At 36.5% G+C, this 19,626-nt stretch overlaps 3 protein-coding genes across 6 annotated transcripts; 2 read left to right on the forward strand and 1 right to left on the reverse strand.

Annotated features, from left to right (window-relative positions):
* Positions 1 to 1,015: 1,015 nt before the first annotated feature.
* Positions 1,016 to 3,087, forward strand: LOC147546426 (alpha carbonic anhydrase 7-like). 2 transcript variants are annotated; one of them, XM_086632775.1, is made up of 7 exons: positions 1,016 to 1,286; positions 1,393 to 1,615; positions 1,753 to 1,862; positions 1,948 to 2,053; positions 2,333 to 2,494; positions 2,611 to 2,664; positions 2,767 to 3,087. In XM_086632775.1, exons 2-7 carry the CDS (start codon positions 1,496 to 1,498, stop codon positions 2,863 to 2,865), a joined length of 651 nt encoding a protein of 216 aa, XP_086488901.1. In that variant the 5' UTR covers positions 1,016 to 1,286; positions 1,393 to 1,495; the 3' UTR covers positions 2,866 to 3,087. The 2 variants fall into 2 exon arrangements, with proteins under 2 accessions (XP_086488901.1, XP_086488900.1); XM_086632774.1 differs by having other exon boundaries at positions 1,401 to 1,615.
* Positions 2,241 to 9,793, reverse strand: LOC147546427 (uncharacterized). 3 transcript variants are annotated; one of them, XM_086632773.1, is made up of 8 exons: positions 8,992 to 9,793; positions 6,047 to 8,884; positions 5,501 to 5,554; positions 4,753 to 5,110; positions 4,345 to 4,416; positions 4,071 to 4,217; positions 3,445 to 3,523; positions 2,241 to 2,617 (listed from the first exon to the last, which is right to left on the reverse strand). In XM_086632773.1, the coding sequence occupies exons 1-4, from the start codon at positions 9,502 to 9,504 to the stop codon at positions 4,853 to 4,855; spliced, it is 3,663 nt and encodes a 1,220-aa protein (XP_086488899.1). In that variant the 5' UTR covers positions 9,505 to 9,793; the 3' UTR covers positions 2,241 to 2,617; positions 3,445 to 3,523; positions 4,071 to 4,217; positions 4,345 to 4,416; positions 4,753 to 4,852. The 3 variants fall into 3 exon arrangements, with proteins under 3 accessions (XP_086488899.1, XP_086488898.1, XP_086488897.1); XM_086632772.1 differs by lacking the exon at positions 2,241 to 2,617 and adding an exon at positions 3,240 to 3,294; XM_086632771.1 differs by lacking the exon at positions 2,241 to 2,617 and having other exon boundaries at positions 3,240 to 3,523.
* Positions 9,794 to 14,856: 5,063 nt separating this feature from the next.
* LOC147546428 (uncharacterized) lies at positions 14,857 to 18,842 on the forward strand. The gene is made up of 8 exons (XM_086635912.1): positions 14,857 to 15,009; positions 15,282 to 16,049; positions 16,275 to 16,415; positions 16,601 to 17,201; positions 17,802 to 18,234; positions 18,392 to 18,563; positions 18,646 to 18,738; positions 18,828 to 18,842. Exons 1-8 carry the CDS (start codon positions 14,857 to 14,859, stop codon positions 18,840 to 18,842), a joined length of 2,376 nt encoding a protein of 791 aa, XP_086492038.1.
* The last annotated feature ends 784 nt before the right edge of the window (positions 18,843 to 19,626 follow it).

Raw genomic sequence — 19,626 nt, forward strand, 5'->3', positions numbered from 1 at the left:
TTCATCATTGATACTGTAAGTACACACTAATGGGGTTTACTGTTAGATCTTTGTGTGGTATTAATATTTGTTAAAGATATATTTAGGTTAGACGGTAGAAGTTCCACGTGGGACTATTCTATTTCTTACGCCCTCATAGAGTGTGACGTTCACTGAGCTCAATACCATTCTTTCTGATAGATGACTAGAGTTCACATATGACATTCAGTCGAATGTGAGCATAACTCTGACGCTCAACTATGTTTGCAGAGATCTAATTCAAAATCAATTAGCATTTGCATCTCAGATATTATTGTTATTCAAAATCAATCTAAGACAGAGATCATGACTGAAAAATCCAAAAATAGGAAAACCCAAGTAAAAGAATTATAGCATCTTCGGGGTAATTTCAACTTTCTTTTATTTTGATTTTTCTCAATTAATTTGATAACATTTCAAACTAAAATTCTTGCCAAAGAGTTCAAACATTCTCAACCATTACTTTCGGAGTTTCTTCTCCTTTCGGATTCGTAGTCAGTTCGGACTTAGGACAACTCGGCACGTCATTTGGGGCATGGATCCATGATCTAATATGCTAAAAAATGAGAATCTTCCTGGCCGCTGAAAGTTTTAAAATATATCCCAGACTATTCCAACCTCGATTCTATTTTGGGGGATTTAGTGGTATCACCTCACCACTAATGTCCAATCAAGAGTGCCTCATTTTTTTTATTAGAAGTTTCACCCATTTGTTTGCCATGACTCTTTTTCCGATGGACATTTCAGACCGAAAATCATTTTCGAGATCCTCTCGGTTATTTCATGTTTTCACTATGTTTCAAACATTGCTTATATAAGTAAGTAATGGTGAAAAGGTCACCTTAAATTAAGGGTTTTGTTCATAATATGAAATCAAAGTTAATGGACTTGATTTTTTTTTCATGAATCTAGATAGTTTAATTATACAAGGCTATTGTGATTTATTTTTCATAAACAACAAAAGTAGATAAAGACTTTGTGGACAAGAAACAATTTCGACTTTTCTTTTTCAAGTCTTTCATCATCGATGATGAAACGTAAAACCTCTAACTAATCCTAAGAGGGAAACAAGAACCTAGCACAAAACTCACAATTCTTATATAAACCCCATGAATAGACCAAGTTCATTCTTCAAACAAGAAGAACTATTCTCTCACCTATGCTAATTGATTCAAATATGAAGAATTCAAACAAACCCATTATAGTTTACACATTTCTTTTTTTTATTCTGATATTGAATTGGAAGTCTATTACATCTCAAGAAGTGGGCAAGTAATTATCGATCTGATTTTGATTCTTGTATTTGATAATTTGGTTTTGTTTTGTAAGTTTTGGTGAAATTAGGGTTAGTGTTTTGATTTCTAATATTGGTAGTGAAACAGAGGATCAGAAAGAATTTGATTATCTAAAAGATAGTGAAAAAGGACCTGAACGTTGGGGAGATCACGAAGGATGGGAAGACTGTAAGAAGGGAAATATGCAATCTCCAATTGATTTAATGCATGAAAGGGTTGAAGTTGTGCCTGAATTAGGGCAACTTCAGAAGAACTACAAACCTGCAAATGCAACTATCAAAAACAGAGGACATGATATTACTGTAAGTTATCATCACTTCTAATTTATCCATGCCACTGGTTTCGATCTTGCCCGTACTTCCATGGTGACGGTTTTAGTTACAACCTTCGTCTATTCATTTATCTGATGTTAGTAAGTACGGTTAATCTACGGTTGCAGATTCATTTCGTGATTGGAACTGCTGGTTCAATTCAGATCAATGGCATCACTTACGATCTTGATCAATGCCACTGGCACTCACCTTCTGAGCACACCATCAATGGCAAAAGGTGCTTCATTCTCATCTTTCTAGATAGAACTATAGAAGTGCTTAGGAACCTAATTAACCTTGGATTTATTTGCTAATCTGCTCAGATTCGCATTAGAGTTGCATATGGTTCATCGCAATTTAAAACTCAACAAGACCGCTGTCATTGGGGCATTGTACAGAACAGGTGAAGGAGATACATTTCTTAACGAGGTAATTCATGTAGTATCTCGGTTTCAATTAAAAACCTAACTCAAAAAAACGAGGGACTAGAACCCAATTTCATGAGCTAGAACCCAATTTCATGAGCTAGAACCCAACTTGGCCAGACTCGACTCAAAAGTTCGCTTTAGAGTTGAGATGGAATTCGGCCATTCTTAGCCCATTCATGATAACAAAATTCTTAAGATCAAATCGTAATTAGGCATCTTAATAATCTCCAAAACCTCTTCAGTCAATCAGTATCTGATCTCTAAGTTGGTATTGTTTTAGATTGAAAATGATATCAAGCACATAACTGATAGCAGCAAGGAAGTGAACATAGGAGTGGTTGGTCCAAGGCACATAAAGACTCGTGGTAAGAGGTATTATAGATACTTGGGTTCTCTCACTACTCCTTGTACCGAAGGTGTTATTTGGACCATCAACAAAAGGGTACTATTATTACTAATATTACACTAATTACTAATTTATTTATTGCTTAGCTAATTGAGAAAGAGTTTTAGTTCCTTAACTTTGCACGACTCTAACAGTTTGAGTTTTACTTTCAGCTGAGATCTGTTTCAGACAAACAAATTATGTTATTGAGAGAAGCCGTTCGCGATGTAAGTTGAGAAAATGTAGTTAACTAATTGCATTTTAACTATAAAAATTTGATTGATTAGGTAACATCGTGTTTAATAATTTCATGATGTTTTATGATGCAGAATTCCGAGAAAAATGCTAGACCTCTTCAACCACTAAATGATCGTGAAATTTACTTATACAGTCCAAAGCATTATCACCACCATGAACTGCATCAGTAGATATTATTAAGAATATTTCGAGTGACATACAAATTATTCTTACGTAATCAGTTTATTGATTGATGATTATCATAATAAGGAGCTAGGACCTCCATACGTAATGAAATTCAATTATACAACCTAGGTATATGATTTGTTAGGATGGAAGAGTTACATGTTCTGTTCAACAACTAGGAAAATGATTTGGTAATGTTGAAAGTATGAATCTACTATCTGAAGTAACTTTGAAACTGCTGAATTAGGCAGTACGGGAGCGAGATCAACTCGGGGTTGGGGAAGGACCAACTACTGATCCCACCGACCCGAATTGTGGAATTCAGCCGAGTTCGGCAGGATAGGGGTCGGGCTACCTCGGTCCCGATCTGATCCACGAATTACAAGAGTAGATTTTTTATTAACGTTAAGCAAGGTGAAACGAGAATTTAGTTCCTGACAAGAAAAAGAAAATATAACATGAATGTGTGGTATAGACTTACTAAGGGGGCAAGGGACAAGCTCCAGACTCCCCAATCTTCTAGACTTGATAGTTCACATAAAAATGAAGAAGAACAATTTACTTGTTTAACAAATAAGACTTACAGTTCGTACTTCAGTTCATCAAACAATACTTCAACTATGCGGCTTCAGTATAATCTCCCAGTACACGTCTGGGATACACCTGTTGAAGTCTTAATATTAGAGATGAAATAAATGTCGAGATCTCAAGCTAAATTTTTCAGCCAAAGATCTCATTCATGTCTATTGAGTTTGATACTGCTTCTTATACTATAACCATAACAAAGGAACACTTTAACTACTAAATCACTCTATCTTCCCTCTTACAAAGACCGCCTTTCAGAGGAAAATGCTGGTAACGGCAGTGTTTTTCATGGAACACCAAAAAGACTGGTATCAATGCGGAAATGGATGCACATACCTCCCAAAGACTACTCTACGATACTTATCATATGCAGTGTTTTTTCCAAGTCAGATCCGACATGTGACTCGAGGTTCGAATTGACTCAAGGTCTGTATTGACTATTGACTTGCAAGATTTGAATGGCGAACAGTTTCTTCCAAATACACTTAATATTGGTTCAGTCTTCTATATATTACATACCATTAGTAGACCAAGTATAATTAATAGTAAGTGTTTTTCTAGGTCCCGTTTCGATTTTAGTTTTCTCTACATGCCTACTTTTAAAGCAAATGTCAGAATAACTCACCTTTTGCTCGCCTCTCTCTATGCCCCATGATCCATAAAGAGAGAAACTTCGGTGTCTAATGAATAACACCTGCATAGCCCTACGATGTCATACTGCAAGCAAATATTGCAGCGATTCCCTCACTCGCACAGCCCTTAAAACTTGGTACTGCATGAAATGATACCTCAGATAAGATCTCCATTAAATAGAATCGAGAAATGTTGTAAAGCAGGTGATTGTTTTAGTAGGGCCTAAATAGTGGTGGTGAACAAGAATTAGAGGTAGAATATAAAACCTGATGACAGTGAAAATTGCTTAAAGCGCCTGGACTTCTGTACTACAAATTTCATTCTTAAAGATCCTTCAACTGCATATGACAAAAGTAACGACAAAAAGGAAAGCAAATTATGAAACCTTAAGAATAATTCAATAGTGGCATTCCTGAATATAAGTTATTATGTATTGTCGGTTTATATCCCTGAAGCCTGAACAATAAAGTATTCTATAAATTTGTTAAGGAGGTCTAAATTCACTTGCCAATTGTAGAGTTCGGTGAGAATCAGTCGAGATCATAGTAACGTTCAGACAAGTAGCGTGGATGATCGAAAGAGAGCTTACGGCAATATAGAGTTGTCAACTCGCCAATATAAACAAACAACGGGAAGACAAAAAAGCGTCATGCTTAAAACCTAACTCAACTTACCCAAGGCTGGATATAGAAGCTGTTGAAACTGTCTCCATCTGTCAAATCATTAAAACATGCACAAGTCAACTACTTCAACTTCGCAACTCAATTTTCCACGTTACATCTGAACATCCCAATCAGAATTGCTTCCCTTAGACATAAGCTGCAATATCGTTCCTCCCGATAACCATGCAGTTAGTTCTGGCTGATGTTCAAGGTGGTGAAGAGGATACAGACTTTTATCATCCAGTTGAACACCATAGACAAATGGAAATCTGAGTACAAGGAAGCTCTCTGGCGGTAGGATAACACGACACCCAGTGCTGAACTGCGATTGTCGTTCACAGTCTGGAGCGAATAGAGGCAAGCATGAAGCCTAGAAATTTGAACCACTCATTAGTTGCATTGAAGAACAATAACTTCGCAACGATATACCCAGACAAAAGCATATATAGCAAGAACTAGGTAACCAAGGTATGTTTGCAAGTTAAGGTTTCATAGTAAGATCATCAATGACCTAAATACTTCAATCATAGGATAAATGACAAAACAGGTCAAGTCCAAATATTTGATGCATCCTCTCAAATAATCCTTATCTAGAATTCTACAAATCAACAAATTAATTTCCTATTGCCTGCGTGTTAAAAAGGGTGGGGCAGGTTGGGGTTATTTTCTATCTTCCCCATCGAAAAGAATGTCTTAGAATGGTTATCCCGGTGCACTGTAGATTACAAATACAAGAAGTTATCACGCAATTGCAGCATACCTGAAATTGCACAACTGGGTGTGTAGCCAAAACGGTTGGAAATGAAGGTGTGACCTGAAAGGAGTTCAAAAGAGAAATATAAGAGGTGCTAGACAAAAACATAATGTTAGCATGAGAAAACTACACTAACCAAAACCTTTCCTGCAATATTGACAACACATTTTCCATTTAACTATGGATCATTGCCATATTAGGCAGAAATATGAATTCTGAATAAATGATTATTAACAGTGAAATGAGCTATCTAGAAAGCATGTTTAAGGGTACGTAAAAAAAATAAACCAAAAGGCCAAAAGGTGAGTTCTAGTCAACCTAATGAGTACTAAGCTAGATCTTCAACAAGAAAAGAAGAGACCACAATTAGCTGACCCCAAGTAATGACTTTTGACAGATTTAAGATTAGAAACTCAAGAAGAACATGACTTTTGTGACGAAGTAAACGGGAGAAAAACGAGGGACTCCTAGGCGGCAATATTTACAGAACTCGCCAAACCCCAGAAAAACAAAGGTTAAAATAAATGAACAAGTTATCAAAAGATTTAGTACCAGAAATATCCTTTGTAGCTGTGATACTGTACTTGCAAAAGTGATATTTTCTTGTTCCTTGTTTCTATTAGAGATCCTGCAGAGGGGGCAATTCATGTATATAGGTAAATTCCGGTTCAAAAGGGAAGATGAACTCCCACTCCCACCATCATCAAGACTAGCAGACTGAAGCCTCTCTCCTAGCCCAGTAGTAGTCTGATTCTGATCTTTTCCAGGTCCAGAGAACGGTACTTGTCTATCACTATTTTGGCTAGAATTAGCTGTTATCCTATTTGACCTACTTGAATTCCTCCCCTTGTTCCTAGAAGTGGTAACACGTGGATTAACTTTTTCGTATGCTATATTCTTATTAAAGTTGGACGCCTCTGCTTTTCTGTCTGAACTTTCGGTAGAACTGGTGTGATTTTCAGTGGACGCGTAGAAGGAGCCAAGCTCATTAAGATGCTCTGAAGTCAATATAAAACGGTGGCCATGGGGACACTCGTACTCGAAACCAAAATACACAATGACATTTTTCAAAACAGTGTCTGGTTTGGATTTTCCACTACCATTCATTGTAACTGGGATTACATTGCTTCCAATCTTTATAAATGGTTCACCTTCAGCATAGCTACTGGGCTCAATTCCATCTGAGCTTTCCCGAGTAGAAGAAAGATTTTCAGATCTTTGAGGTCCTTCGTGCTCCCTTACATGAACGTTTTCCTCACCTTTATTTTGTGCAGTACTTTGTTTCACACTCTTTTCTGAAGTTGTTGTGGACTGTTTTCTCTGCTGAAGTGGAGGAAATGCTGCATCTGTAGCAATCGATCCAGCAACTACCTCAGAAAAAGGTCTTCTCAAATGTGGTAGGCCTCTACCGGAAGTGATATTTTTATTCAGCACGTGATTCTTTTGATTTTCTACAGCTCCAGGTAGTCCTCCTGGAATAGGCTGTGCCCCATCAACTGTTTGTTCATCTGCAACTGACTTAACCTTGGAATCTTGAGCAGATACTTCATTTACTGCTCCTATTGTATTACTTGATTTTGTCCATTTCTCTAGCAAAATTGTCCACTTCAAAAGAAATTTCTCTGTTGAGCAGAACCCACTCTGAAGCAAACCTTTAGACGGTTCATAATACCTTGCACCTCCAATTCGAATTAGACTCCACCAGGCAGATCCGTTAGACTCAATATTGCTCATCTCTGGTAGTTGGAGAGCTGGAAGGAGATTATGACAGTTCGGGAAACAATTGAAAGTGACATTCGCTGTTTTAAAATCAAAAGGGTCATCTCGAAGCCGTCTTGAACGACCACAAGCACAAGCATGAAGAAAAGAAAATCCACTTGAATGTGGCTTGACCTCACCTCCTAAAAGTGTTCCATCAACCTCGATATTGTGTCTTTGATGCATGCATGGTTTTCCAGTCAAACTAACAGCATCACAAAGTTGCCTTCCTGACTTCCAAATCGATGTGCATTCATCTTCCAATTTTTTTGTAAAATTATCCACAGCGGGCCCCTTTACCATTGAACGAAATGCAATTAAAGCCTTCTCCAACTGAGCTTCATGCACAGAAGTTGGATAACAAGCAGGCAAGCCTTTAAGGTATAGCTCCATAGCAGCAGGAAGAGATCTCTTGCACCATGAAGTTGAAAACTTCATATTTTGACCTTTACCAGTTTCCAACCAAGATCTAGCACTTTGTGCAGGATCTGTCCCACCACGGGGAATTCTTTCACTTGGCGCTGAAGAAGCATTCCGACGAACAGGTTTTCTTGTACTCGCTTGAATACCTTCACTTTCATCAAGAAGTCCGAGTTTCACTGAAAGCAATGTCTCGAGAATTAGTTGACTGGAAGATAACCAGCTCCTGAAACTTGGGAGTTCAGGAGTTGTATGAGGCTTCCGAGGTGCAACTGAGGCTGCAGCAGCTGCTGCAGCAACAGCGACCATACCAACACCAGAAGCAGAACCAGTATTAGTATTAGTCACTAACCCACCTCTTCCACGTAAAGTATCGGATTGCCTATAAATAAAATCTTTTATGGATTGAATATCTTCTCTATTTGCACTTTGATAATGACTTTCCAGCAAAAGTGCATCTGATGCAAGTTTTCCACTTAAAACTTCTTCAACAAGGCCAATAGTAAAATTGAGAGATTCGCCTCTTTGATTACTTGACCTATTTAACAGAGCAACGGCCCGTGAAGCTTCAAGGGAAAATAAAGATGCTGCATTGTTATTTCCCCCACCTCTTGATCCAGCATGGTGCCCATCGGACCCAGCTAGGGTACGACATTTCTTAATCAAAAACCTTATCTGTGCTTCAAGAGATGATTGTAGCTTCTTCTTTAGACCACCTCCGGATTTACTCACGGGTCGTGACAACATAACAACAGAAGTAGAATTTTTCACAGGCAAGCTTGGCCTAGGTATGCCACTAAAACTAAGAGATTGAATCAAAGATGAAGAATCGGCTGAATCATCTACACTAGACCCAATATTAGGAGCCTCCGGAAAATCGTCAAGAAAAACAAATAAAACAACAGGAGTACATTGGCCTGGAAACAGTGAGGAATATGAACCCAAACCCGGCATGACCGAAATAGCTGACGAATGGCGATTATTTACCCCGCCACCTCTACCAGGAGAAGAATTATTGGAGAGATTTGCAGAAATAGCTGTCTGGGTATTGGATGATAATGATGAAACCCTAGAGTTCAAGCTAGTAGGTTTAATTTGAGATTTCATAAATGGAACCAAAGCATGCTTTGCTGACTGTAGTATTTTGAACTTTTTCAATAATTTGGTATTGAATCTCGATCCTTCTTGAAGATATATGATTACATGACAAACCTGCATTTCTAATGGCATTATTCCTTTGAAACAAAAACCCTAATTCCATAAAAACCTAAAACTAAGAAAGAAGAAAGAAGCGAAAAGGATTATTCAAAATTACTTACAGAAAACATAAGAAGCATTCCTTGAAGTTCTCCATGTTGTTGCTCTTCCAACATTGAATCAAAATCCGAAGAACAATCCGATGATTCCTCCATTGTTGGGCATCTAGTGGATACAAATTGCAGAAAGACGGTACCTTTTTCTTCATCATTGTAATAACTAATCCGCCGAGAGTGAAACCACTCCTTCACTTCTACTTCTTCTTCTTCTCCAATAGAGAAGCTTTTGTCTAGTTTACCTGATCCAAATACATTATAATCAAGAATTCGATTGATAAGTTGAGTTAGGTCAGCTTCTCTCCTTCCAATGAAACCAACAACAACAACTCCATCAGAAGATCGAGATGATTGTGAAGAAGAAGACTGTATAGACGAAGAAGAAGAAGGAGCAGAGGTAGAAGTTGGAAGGTTTGATGGAGAAATTAGAGTTGGAGTAAAAGATGAAGATGTTGAAGTTGTAGATGAGGAAGGAGGTCGAATTAGGACACGAAGAGAAGAGGGGTTTTGTGTGTCCATTAAAGGATTGAATAGAGAGATAGAAATTAGGGTTTCTTGGTCTAGTTACTGATGAACATTTGAAGTTTTCCTGAAAGATTTGTGTTTTTCCATGGATGAAGATAATAACAGAGAAGAAAAGTAGCTCCGATGCCGAGCTTAGAGTTCTAGTGAACAAGTGAGATTAAGGCAACACTTAGGGGTGGGAATCGGTCCGAGACGGTCGATATCGGTCTCTAACTTCATCGTTCGGTCGACTCGCACATAAAATATTGGTGACCAACTATTTAATCAGGCGGTCTCGGACGGTAATTTTAAGAATTGTTTGTCCATTAATTGTCCAAGACCGTTTATTTTAAGGTTATTTCTGTAATGGCCCCCAACTTTGTGACTAGCTTCCCGCCTGGCCCCCTACTTTACGAGAAATACCCATATGACCCCATTTTTCCGTTAACTTTAACTTTCCGTCACTCTCTCTCCTCCATCTCTTTTTCTCTCTCTGCCATGTCACGTCACATCATCTGTTACGCCACCTCATCACCTTCTCCGGCAGTGGTCGCCGGCCGGCCAAATTTCCGGCCGGCGACCTTCAAACTAAAAAAAAAAATAATAATAAATTTGTTCGGGACCTTTAACAGATCTTCTCTCTCTAGATTTGTTCTAGAGAGAGAGAAGAAAAAAAAACGTTTTTTAGAGAGAAGAGAGAGAGGTGAGGTGAGGTGGAGTATTTTTTTTATTTCCCCTTAAAATTTATTTCCCGTTAAAATTTATTTCCCTGGAAATTTTTTAAAATTCTACATACTCCCTTTAAAATTTCACACCCCGGAAACTATTTAGCTTTCTCCAAAGCACGGGCTTAAAAGATTAGATGTCTAATGTGATGAATTTGGAAGAAATTGCTCTAATTATATGTGGTGTAAGTGTTGTGAAATTTCTGAAATTAGTATAGAATATTGTTACTAAACTGAACCCTTCAATTTAAATAAAAAAATAAGTATGCATCAACACCAATAGGTTAAAATTTTGGTGTTTTCTGATGTTATTTCATGGGTTCATGCTCACTATCTGTTGTATATTGTATATGGAATAATGAAAATGCAATGATTTGTACGTTATGCGATTCTCATCAGTTTAACTTGTTAACCATTTTTGGTCTCTGATTTGTATGTTGTAGTACTGAATTTGATAGTCTGAAATTGGTTTAAATTTAATTAGTCTAAAATTGGTCCAATTGTAGTATGTAATCGACTCTAATTAGTCTGAAATTAATTAACGATGTTGATGTTGCTTCGATTGTTTTGCTGCTTTCTATTGATTATGATGTTGCTTCTTGATGCAGATTTTTATTCGGAATAGCATCCACCAGACTTCGTGTACAATATTAAAGTGGAAAATGACGTCTACAATATTAAACTTTAAATATTAAAACTTTTATAATTAAATTTTTAAATAAAAGTTTAAACATTAAAAAAATTGTAATTAAAACTTCAAATATTAAAATTTTATTATTAAAACTTTAAATATTAAATATTAAAATTTTATTATTAAAACTTTAAATATTAAAAATTTAAATTTTAACGCTTTTAAGTTTTAAAACTTTTAAAATTACAACTTAAAAATTAAAACTTTTAAGGTTAAAACTTTAAATTTTAAAACTTTTAAGATTAAAGTTTTAAATAATTAAAACAAAAGTTTATATTTACTTAAAAACTGTAATTATCAAAACCAGTTTTAAGATTAAAACTTTAAACAAGTTCTGAGGGAATAACCCCCACTAAGAGATTTTAGAAACATCATACTCACAAAAGATGGCTTCATCTATTTCCTTCTCACCTCAAAAACATAATACCTATAGAAACATAATACCTATAGAAAACCACTGGAATTGGTTTTCCATATCTTGCTCCTGAATTTCTTCAACACACCAGTTTGGTTTTTGATACACCAACACCCTCTTGTCTTTTGCTGGAACATGTATAGTTGTGGGATTGGGACCAAAGAGAATCCATCTTTCTTCCCACTTATAATAAGTAAAAAAATGGAAATCATGACTGTGCTTGAGGGTTAAAAGTGGCGAATGATATATGTTGTTTTTGTGGAACATTATGATTGGATAAAAGTTAGGGTGTTGAGAAAGATTTAGGCTCATGACCACCGGTGCAGATATTTTAAGATTAAAATTTTAAATATTATATTTTTAAGATTAAAACTTTGGATTTTTGAATTTGACTAATTTATAAATAATTTTTTCTCGAAAAGTTTTTAAGCCAGATCTTTCATTAAAAGTTCTTAATTTTTCATAAAAAACGAATAACGCGTTCTTTTAAAGTTCTTAAAAAAGTTGGAAACCAATAACACTAAACTTTGAAATTCTTAAAAAAAGATTTAAACTAATAAAGCAAAATTTTAAAGTTCTTAAATAAAGGTCTGAACCAATAACACCAAACTTCGAAGTTCTTAAAAAAATGTCGAAACCAATAACGCTAAACTTCAAAGGTCTTAACAACTTTAAAGATCCGATAGTTGGTTCTCTAAAATGACGGCCTCTCTAATGACGGCTTCAAACTTCAAAGGTCTTAGTGAATAACCCCCACTAAGAGATTTTGGAAATGACGGCCTCTAACACAACTGGAAAAGGGTAAGGGAAATCACTTTCAGATATCACTTTTTTAGTTGGTTCTCCTAAATAATGTGAAAAATCTATTACCCTTCTTTTCAGACAAAGTATCGGTCTATTGCTTTTTAGATTTTTGTGTTGCGTATTTTTTATTAGTTTTTTTTTTTGAAAGGATATCATTTGTTAGTTTATGCAACAAATACTTTAAAGTATCTATCTATCATTTCTTACTTTATACAATATAAAATAAACGAATTGAATAATTATATAAGTTTTGTGGTAAAACCAATGTTAGAGACCAAGAATGTAATTAGAGAGATGCTAGAATCACAAAAGATTTTGGCAAAAAAAAATTCCCAGCTGATGTGGCGGTTGTGATTTTCATCTCTCAACGGCCTAGATTTGGTCAAAGTTTGAAACCACAACCGCCACATCAGCTGGGAAACTTTTTTTGTCCAAATCTTTTGTAACTTTATCATTTCCCATGTAATTATATAGCGCCAACCAAAATGTTATAAAAGTGTACAAAGATACAAAATAACTCCACTATGTGTCATCTCTTCTATTTTATAAGCCAAAACATTGTGGAAAAGGAGAAACCATTATGTACTACTCGACAACAACAACAAAAGTTATTTGTTGTAAAAGATATGATATCATGACAAGAACTTGCACTTAGATGATACATTTTTATAGTTTAAGAATTTTAAAACTAGTAATTTTATGTACTCCGTATTATAAAAACATTAAAATATTTGTTTTTTTTTTTTCAAATTTTAGTTAACTCGACAATATCTCTAAAATAAAGCTCTTATCATAACACTCTAATCAAAAGCTTATACAATGGAAATCAGAATTTAAGTTACAAAAATTCTAGATTTACAAACTAATAAATTTGTAAATGTTTGACTCGACAGTTGATCGGCCCGGTCGAATTCAATTAACCAAACCAAATATAAAAAAATAAAATAAAAACTTAAATGAGAAAAACATGAACTCACATTTCATTTCTTAAGTACTATAGATTTTATTACCTAAAAAAATATAACTTTAGTTTACAGCCCACATTAAGTAATAATTGTTGTATATGTATAATTCGGTGAGTTATGTTTTGGCGGGATTTAAAAATTAAAACTCAAATTGAAACCAAACAAAACCAAGAAGGATTGATCGTTTTTGTAGTCGAATCCAGTTGAATATCATTTGATCAAGTTTGGTTTAGTGGGTTTGACGGATTGTGGGTCACCCACTAGTGGTATTGCATTAGAGATACTCTTGAAAGGAGAGGGGGAAACAAACAAAGAGAGGATAAATCTAAGGCCCAAAAACACAGCCCAAATAGGAAATCCAACCCAATAGGGATTTATATTTCAAAAAAAACCCAAAATGTTAGATTACCTATCTATCCCTCCAAAAGAAATTGTTCCCTCTCTTATCCCTCACACATTTCCCGCCAACACACCCAGCCTTTCTCTTTCTCTCCCTGACTTTGATTAGACACAACACACATCCCTCTCTTGGCTTCCGCGCTCTCTCTCTCTCTAACTTGAAATCCTATCTTCTCCCTCCATCAAAACGTTTCATCTCTATCTCTCTCTCTATTTCGATCAAACTCTCTCTCTTCTCTCTCTCTCCTCATTCAAACCGGTAAGACACAACCCTCTCTATCTCTCTCTCTCTCTTCATTCAACCGATTCACTCTATCTCTCCTCTCTATCTCTCCTCTCTATCTCGATCAAAACCAGAAAACCGGTCCATCTCTATCTCTCTCTTTCTCTTTTTCAAGCGAAACAATCTCCAGCCATTAAACTCTCTTTGATTCGAAACGTTACCGCCTTATCTCTCTCAACCAAACCTATTTAAGCAACCGGATCTACTCTTTTTTCTCTCTATTTCGCTCTGTTTCAACGAATCTAAAGCTTCTCTCTCGATTTCTCTCTCTTTCACAAACAGGTACATCTCTGTTCTTCCTCTAACTCTTGATCCTATCTCTGTTGTTGGTAAATTATTATGATTGTTGGAACATTTTTTGGGTTTCTTGTTTCACATCTGTGGGTTTTGGTACAGATTTAGGGGTGTTTGAAAATTTGGGGGGATTTTCAAACAATTAGGGTTTATGATTTCAAGTTTAGTAGTCTGATCTATAGTCTGTGATAAATCATTTTGGGTTGTTTTCCGAAAAAGTTTTAGGGTTAAGTTGCTCTAAAGTTTGTGATAAAACATTTTGGTTGTTGTTTTGTGATTTCGGAACCATTTGGGTGTTTATGGTTCTTCATCAAGCTTCTAGGTTAGTTTTGTTTTAACATTTAGGGTTGTGATCCGAAAGTTAGGTTTCTGTGGAGACATTTAGTACTTTGTCTTTGTTTTTTGGGGGTCTGTCTTTGTTTATGAAGTGCATGATTTGGTTTATCATTGTGGGTTGTGTTGAAGAAATGTTGGATTATGTTCAGACATTTTGATAGTTGTTAGTGATTTCGAAAGCATGCATCTACACATAAAGGTCATTTGGGTGTTTATGATACTACATCAAGTTTCTAGGTTAGGGTTGTTTTAACATTTATGTTTCTGTGGAGAAATTTAGTCATTTGTTCAAGATTTATGGGTTGTTGATTAACAGAATGTTTTTTTTTTAACATTCATGGTTGTGATAAAAAAAACTAGTATATGTTTATACAATTTGGTTGTGTATATACATTCTGCTTTTGTTTGTCTTTGTGTTTGTTTGAAACATATGAACTTTTGCAGACAATCCAAAGATGGCTAAAACTAACACCAAGAAAGTAGATGGTGCTGAATTGAAACAACAGACTCCTGTGAGGGCTAGCCCCAGGAAGAGACCTGCTGAAGAGGCATCAAGTGCTGGGCCCAGCAAGAAAGGCAAGAAAGTTGCCAGCCCACAAAAAGCAAAGGTGTGTTATTGTATAAACATTTTTTACTATGTTCTGACAATAATGTTTGTGTTCTCACATTTCTTATAATTGTTATGCATATTTGTTAGTGTGTTAACATTCTGTAAACTGTTGCTTCAATTATTGATCTGTCATTATTGTGTAGAGGCCTATGCTTATTGTGTAGACACATTAAACAATGATCTCCCATTATTTATTGTGATGAAGCATTAAGTCTACTGTTGTAACATTTTGTTGAATGCCCTGACATTTCTGTTATTGTTTCTGTGAAGCACCGTGGGTTTACTTCAAAGGCGAGAGTGGACAAGGTGGAGCCTCAACCAAAACCAACAGGGGCTAAAGAGCAGAAGAAGAAAGCTGCTTTCAATTACAAATGCAACTTCAAAGCAGTTTTCAAGGTGGCGCGGGAATTGCAGTTATATATTACTGAAGAGCAAAGGGAGATGTTGCTTTCTTCACCATTCGGGGCCTTATTTAAGGCAGTGACCAGTTTTAGTTTCCGATCAGAGAATGTGATGGAGAAGCCGAACAAAGCCATCTATGATCTTCTGTACTGCTATGACAAACAGAGCCAAGCCTTCAACATCGGAGGGAAGTTGATTCAGTTCACTCCCGGAGATGTTGCTTTGTTGTTGGGAGTCCCAATGGAAGGACAAATATATGATGCATTCCCAACCAATGTCACCATAGATGTGGCTAAGGACCAGTTTTTGAGCAAGTATTTCAAAGACTGTATTGTTGAGGGAAAGGCTGCATCTTTTGGGGGTCCCAGCATCGAAAAGGCTTTGCATGTGGCTGCAAGAACAAAGGCTCCGGCCATTGAGTTCTTGAAACTATGGATTATGTACATGGCAGCCACATTCCTGTTTGCTTCAGCTGCCGGCTCCTCGGTTGTCGGGAGTTTTTATCACAATCTCCAAACGGAGAGAATGATGAAAAGAGTTTCATGGGCGAGAGCTATTCACTCCTACATGATGGAGAGAATAAACAAGCACTCGGAAGACCCGGCAAAAGCTTCAGGATGCCTGACTCTTCTCCCCGTAAGTATTCATAACCATGCACTTAAATGTTTCATAATTTCTTATAGTGATAAATTTCAAATTAGTTTGCTCTGACATTCTTTTAAATGTTTCATCATTTTTTTGAGGCTTCTGTAATGCTGGAACATTTTGGAGAATGTTTGGGCATGTTATAAAATGTGTTTCCATCTCTTATGGTGATAAAGAAAAACAGTACTGACCTAAGAGTGTTTAATTTCTTTGCAGTACTGGTATTGCATGCACACCAGGATCCATGAGGACCTGGTTGGAGAAGTAGGGGTCAGTCCTAGAATAACTCGATGGATGATCGAGCCATTCTTCCTTAAAGGACTGGAAGAAGAGCTGGAAAGCATTACAGAAGAGCAGGTAATTTGTTTTAACATTTCTTATAATGTCTCGGTGATTTAAACTAATGTTCTAACATAACTGATGTGTGAGTGACATTTTAGGAAATGTTGGAACATTTGCACAAAATGTTGGAACATTTAATTAAGTGCATGTGTTTTTTTAAGAGGTGTTGAGATAATAACCTTATGTATCCCTTCTTGTAGGTGAAGGTGGAGTTGGTGGCGGAGTCTGTGGAAGAGGAAGAGTTGTTAAAGTTCACGGAGAGGGTGGTGGAGGAGATGAATGAGGAGGAAGTAGAAAAGTTGAAGGAGGAAGTGGAGAGGTTGAGAGAAGAAAATTTGTTGGTTAAGAGAGAGTGTGAGAGGGTTAAGAGAGAAAGTGAGATGGTTAAGAGAGAGAGAGAAGTATTAAAAGAGGAGTTGGAGAGGATGAAGAGAGAGAGAGGAGAGAAAAATGATGTATTGGAATTTGATTTTGGTGTAGGAGGGGAGGTGGATGTTAGAGACGAGGTTGGTAGAGAGTTGGTGACTGTTGGAGAGGAGGTGGAGGGTGGGGAGGTTAGACAAGAGGTGGAGAGTGGAGATGGTGGAGAGAAGATAGTGGAGCAGGAAGTAGCCCCAAAAAATGCGGAACAAGTAAACGTAGAGGCCCGCAACGAAAAAGAAAGTGATGCCGAGGCCCAAGCTGAAGGAGCAGAAATAGACAATAAGGGTAAGAGGGCAATTTCTGATGAGTTGGAAAAGGGTCAAACTTCAGGGGAGGGGCACAACCAGGAGCAGAAAGAGAGCCAAGTTGCTGGGTCAAGTGAGTAAATGCTCACGCAATTCTTTACTTCTGTTGACATTCCTGTCTTTGCTTGATAAGAATTTGGAAATGTTGGAGCAAACACCAGAATGCTTCAACATTTGAGATACTGTTATAAAATTAATGGATATTGTCTTTGTTTAGATTAAAGTTGGTATTATTTTTTAGTTTTTTTTTTAAAGCAACGTATTAACTTGTGTGCAATCAATCTATCTTCTCTGAAATTCTTACTTACTTGTCAGATGATTGGTATGAACATAAATTGTTCGGCCATCGTTACAAGTTTTTTGATAAACGGTAAGTAAAAGAGTTCTATCGTACTCCCACGATGTCTTTTACCACGACAATTGAAGAATTTCTTTTACCACGAACGACAATAGACTGGTCGGCTAAGTAATAAATAAGAAACAAACAAGTAAGTGTTCTTCTCCCACATAAATACGTAAAATGTTGGAACATCCGTGATAACGTTTATATATATTGATCAAAAATTGGAGAATGCTTTTTGTTAAGATTTGGGTTTTATATCGAATGTTGACTAGTTAAACGTGTGGTGGTGGGGGACAGGTGAAAAGTCTTTTGCAAGTGTTTTGAATGTAGGTGAAACAGAGACGGGAGAAGTAGACTTCCAGCTGACTTGGCCTTCAGCTTTCTTTTCAGAGGTTTGTGAAGTGGCCAAAGAATATGAAAACTACGAGATCGTGGAGAACGAAAGTTCTTCTGAAGACGATTTTGTAGATAGGCCAAAGGTTGAAACGGCTGAAGTTGTGGAAAAGAAAGATAAAAACAAACCAAACTCTTTGGTGAAGAGGGTTAAAACACAGCCAAGAACCCGAACCATGACCGAGAAAGGCAAGCAACTCGAGAAAAAGAAAACAATCAATGTAGAGGACATTATAGAGTTGGGAGCCGGAAAGTCAGAAGAGGAGAAAGTTAAGAAGCTTGGAAACTGGAGAAGAAGCCCAGTCTGGAAGAATGTCAAGGAAGATGAAAAGGGTCTGATGGAAGAATTCATCAGGAAAAGTGACAAAAGGTACGAGTAGGTTACTGTAATGTTCATGCACGGACAAGAATGTTTAAACATTCTTGTTTGTGTTGTAACATTAATTTTAGCTTACTGTAATGTTCTAGCATTGACTGATATGTCCTATCATTGCAAAAAGTGACACTGTTTTTTCCACGTTTTCCAGTACTAAAGTGTGGTTTAGTGACGGGATAAACGACATATGTGGAAAGCAGCTCGACATGTTGATGATGAATCTAGAATGCGATTCACAGATTATCAACTGGGCCAGTTCCTTCGTCACTAACCAAAAAGAATTGAAAGAAAAGTGTGTGCTTTGCCTCCCATCAGAGATCTACGTAAGTGAAGAGATTAGAATGTTTTCCTATCGTCATCTTTTATATGAGAGAACATTTTGATAACTTTGTGTTTGTTCGACAGACAATGATAAAGTCGGAGGTCAACCAAGCTTCAATTGAACATATGCTCAATCGCACGTTGAGTAATAATGCTGGGAAACCGGAGATCTTGTTTGTGTGTGCACCAATCTGCCACCCAACAACGGGGGACGCAGAAAGGGGGGGGCACTGGACACTATTGATATACAATGTATTTCTCCATAGGTGGACCCATTATGACTCAATGTCATTTGACAAGAAGAAGGTCAAGGACTGTTACGAAAATGCCAGGGAGTACGCGGCATATGTCGAGGATGTAATGGAAGAAGTTGGGTTCACAATGTTTGGAACCCAACAAAAATATGCAGATGTCGTTGGGGAGCCAGAATTCCCTACTCAGGGAGAAAAGTAAGTGTTCTCACTCTTTATTTGTTCCAACATTATGATGCATGTTTTAGTTAGTTTGACATTGTTCCAACATTCCTGGAAATGTTGGAACAAAAACTTATACTCCCTCCGTCCCAAATTAAGAGTCCCATATTGGTAATCCAACTTATTTTCGTAGTTTTCCTTCTTCCAAGTTTACCCTTATTTATTTGATAACTTTTTATAGAGTAATTCAAGGATTATCAATCAAATTTGACCATTAGTCATGTAAAGTAACAATATTAATCTAAAAAAAAGAATTTGTTGATTGGAAAAATCAATTTTTGTATTGGAAAGTGTCAAATGCCTTAATTAGCTTAATTAATGCACCATATTGGAAAAATTAAAGAAAGGGTATTTATGGAAAAATAAGGGATTTTATATGATATATTTGGAATGGGACTCTTAATTTGGGACATCCCAAAAAGGAATAGTGGACTCTTAATTTGGGACGGAGGGAGTATGTCTTTAGAAATTTGATAAAAACACACGTAGTTATAAATAATTTAGTCTCATTTAACATTATGTTTCAGAATTGTCTGTGACTGTAGACACATTATTGGTTATGCTTTAACATTTCGTTTGTGTCTTGAACAGC

The sequence above is a fragment of the Eschscholzia californica genome, unplaced genomic scaffold (genome assembly GCF_041429995.1).
Source record: "Eschscholzia californica isolate CP2 unplaced genomic scaffold, dmEscCali1.0.p SCAF_4, whole genome shotgun sequence".
Classification (NCBI taxonomy): Eukaryota; Viridiplantae; Streptophyta; class Magnoliopsida; order Ranunculales; family Papaveraceae; genus Eschscholzia; species Eschscholzia californica.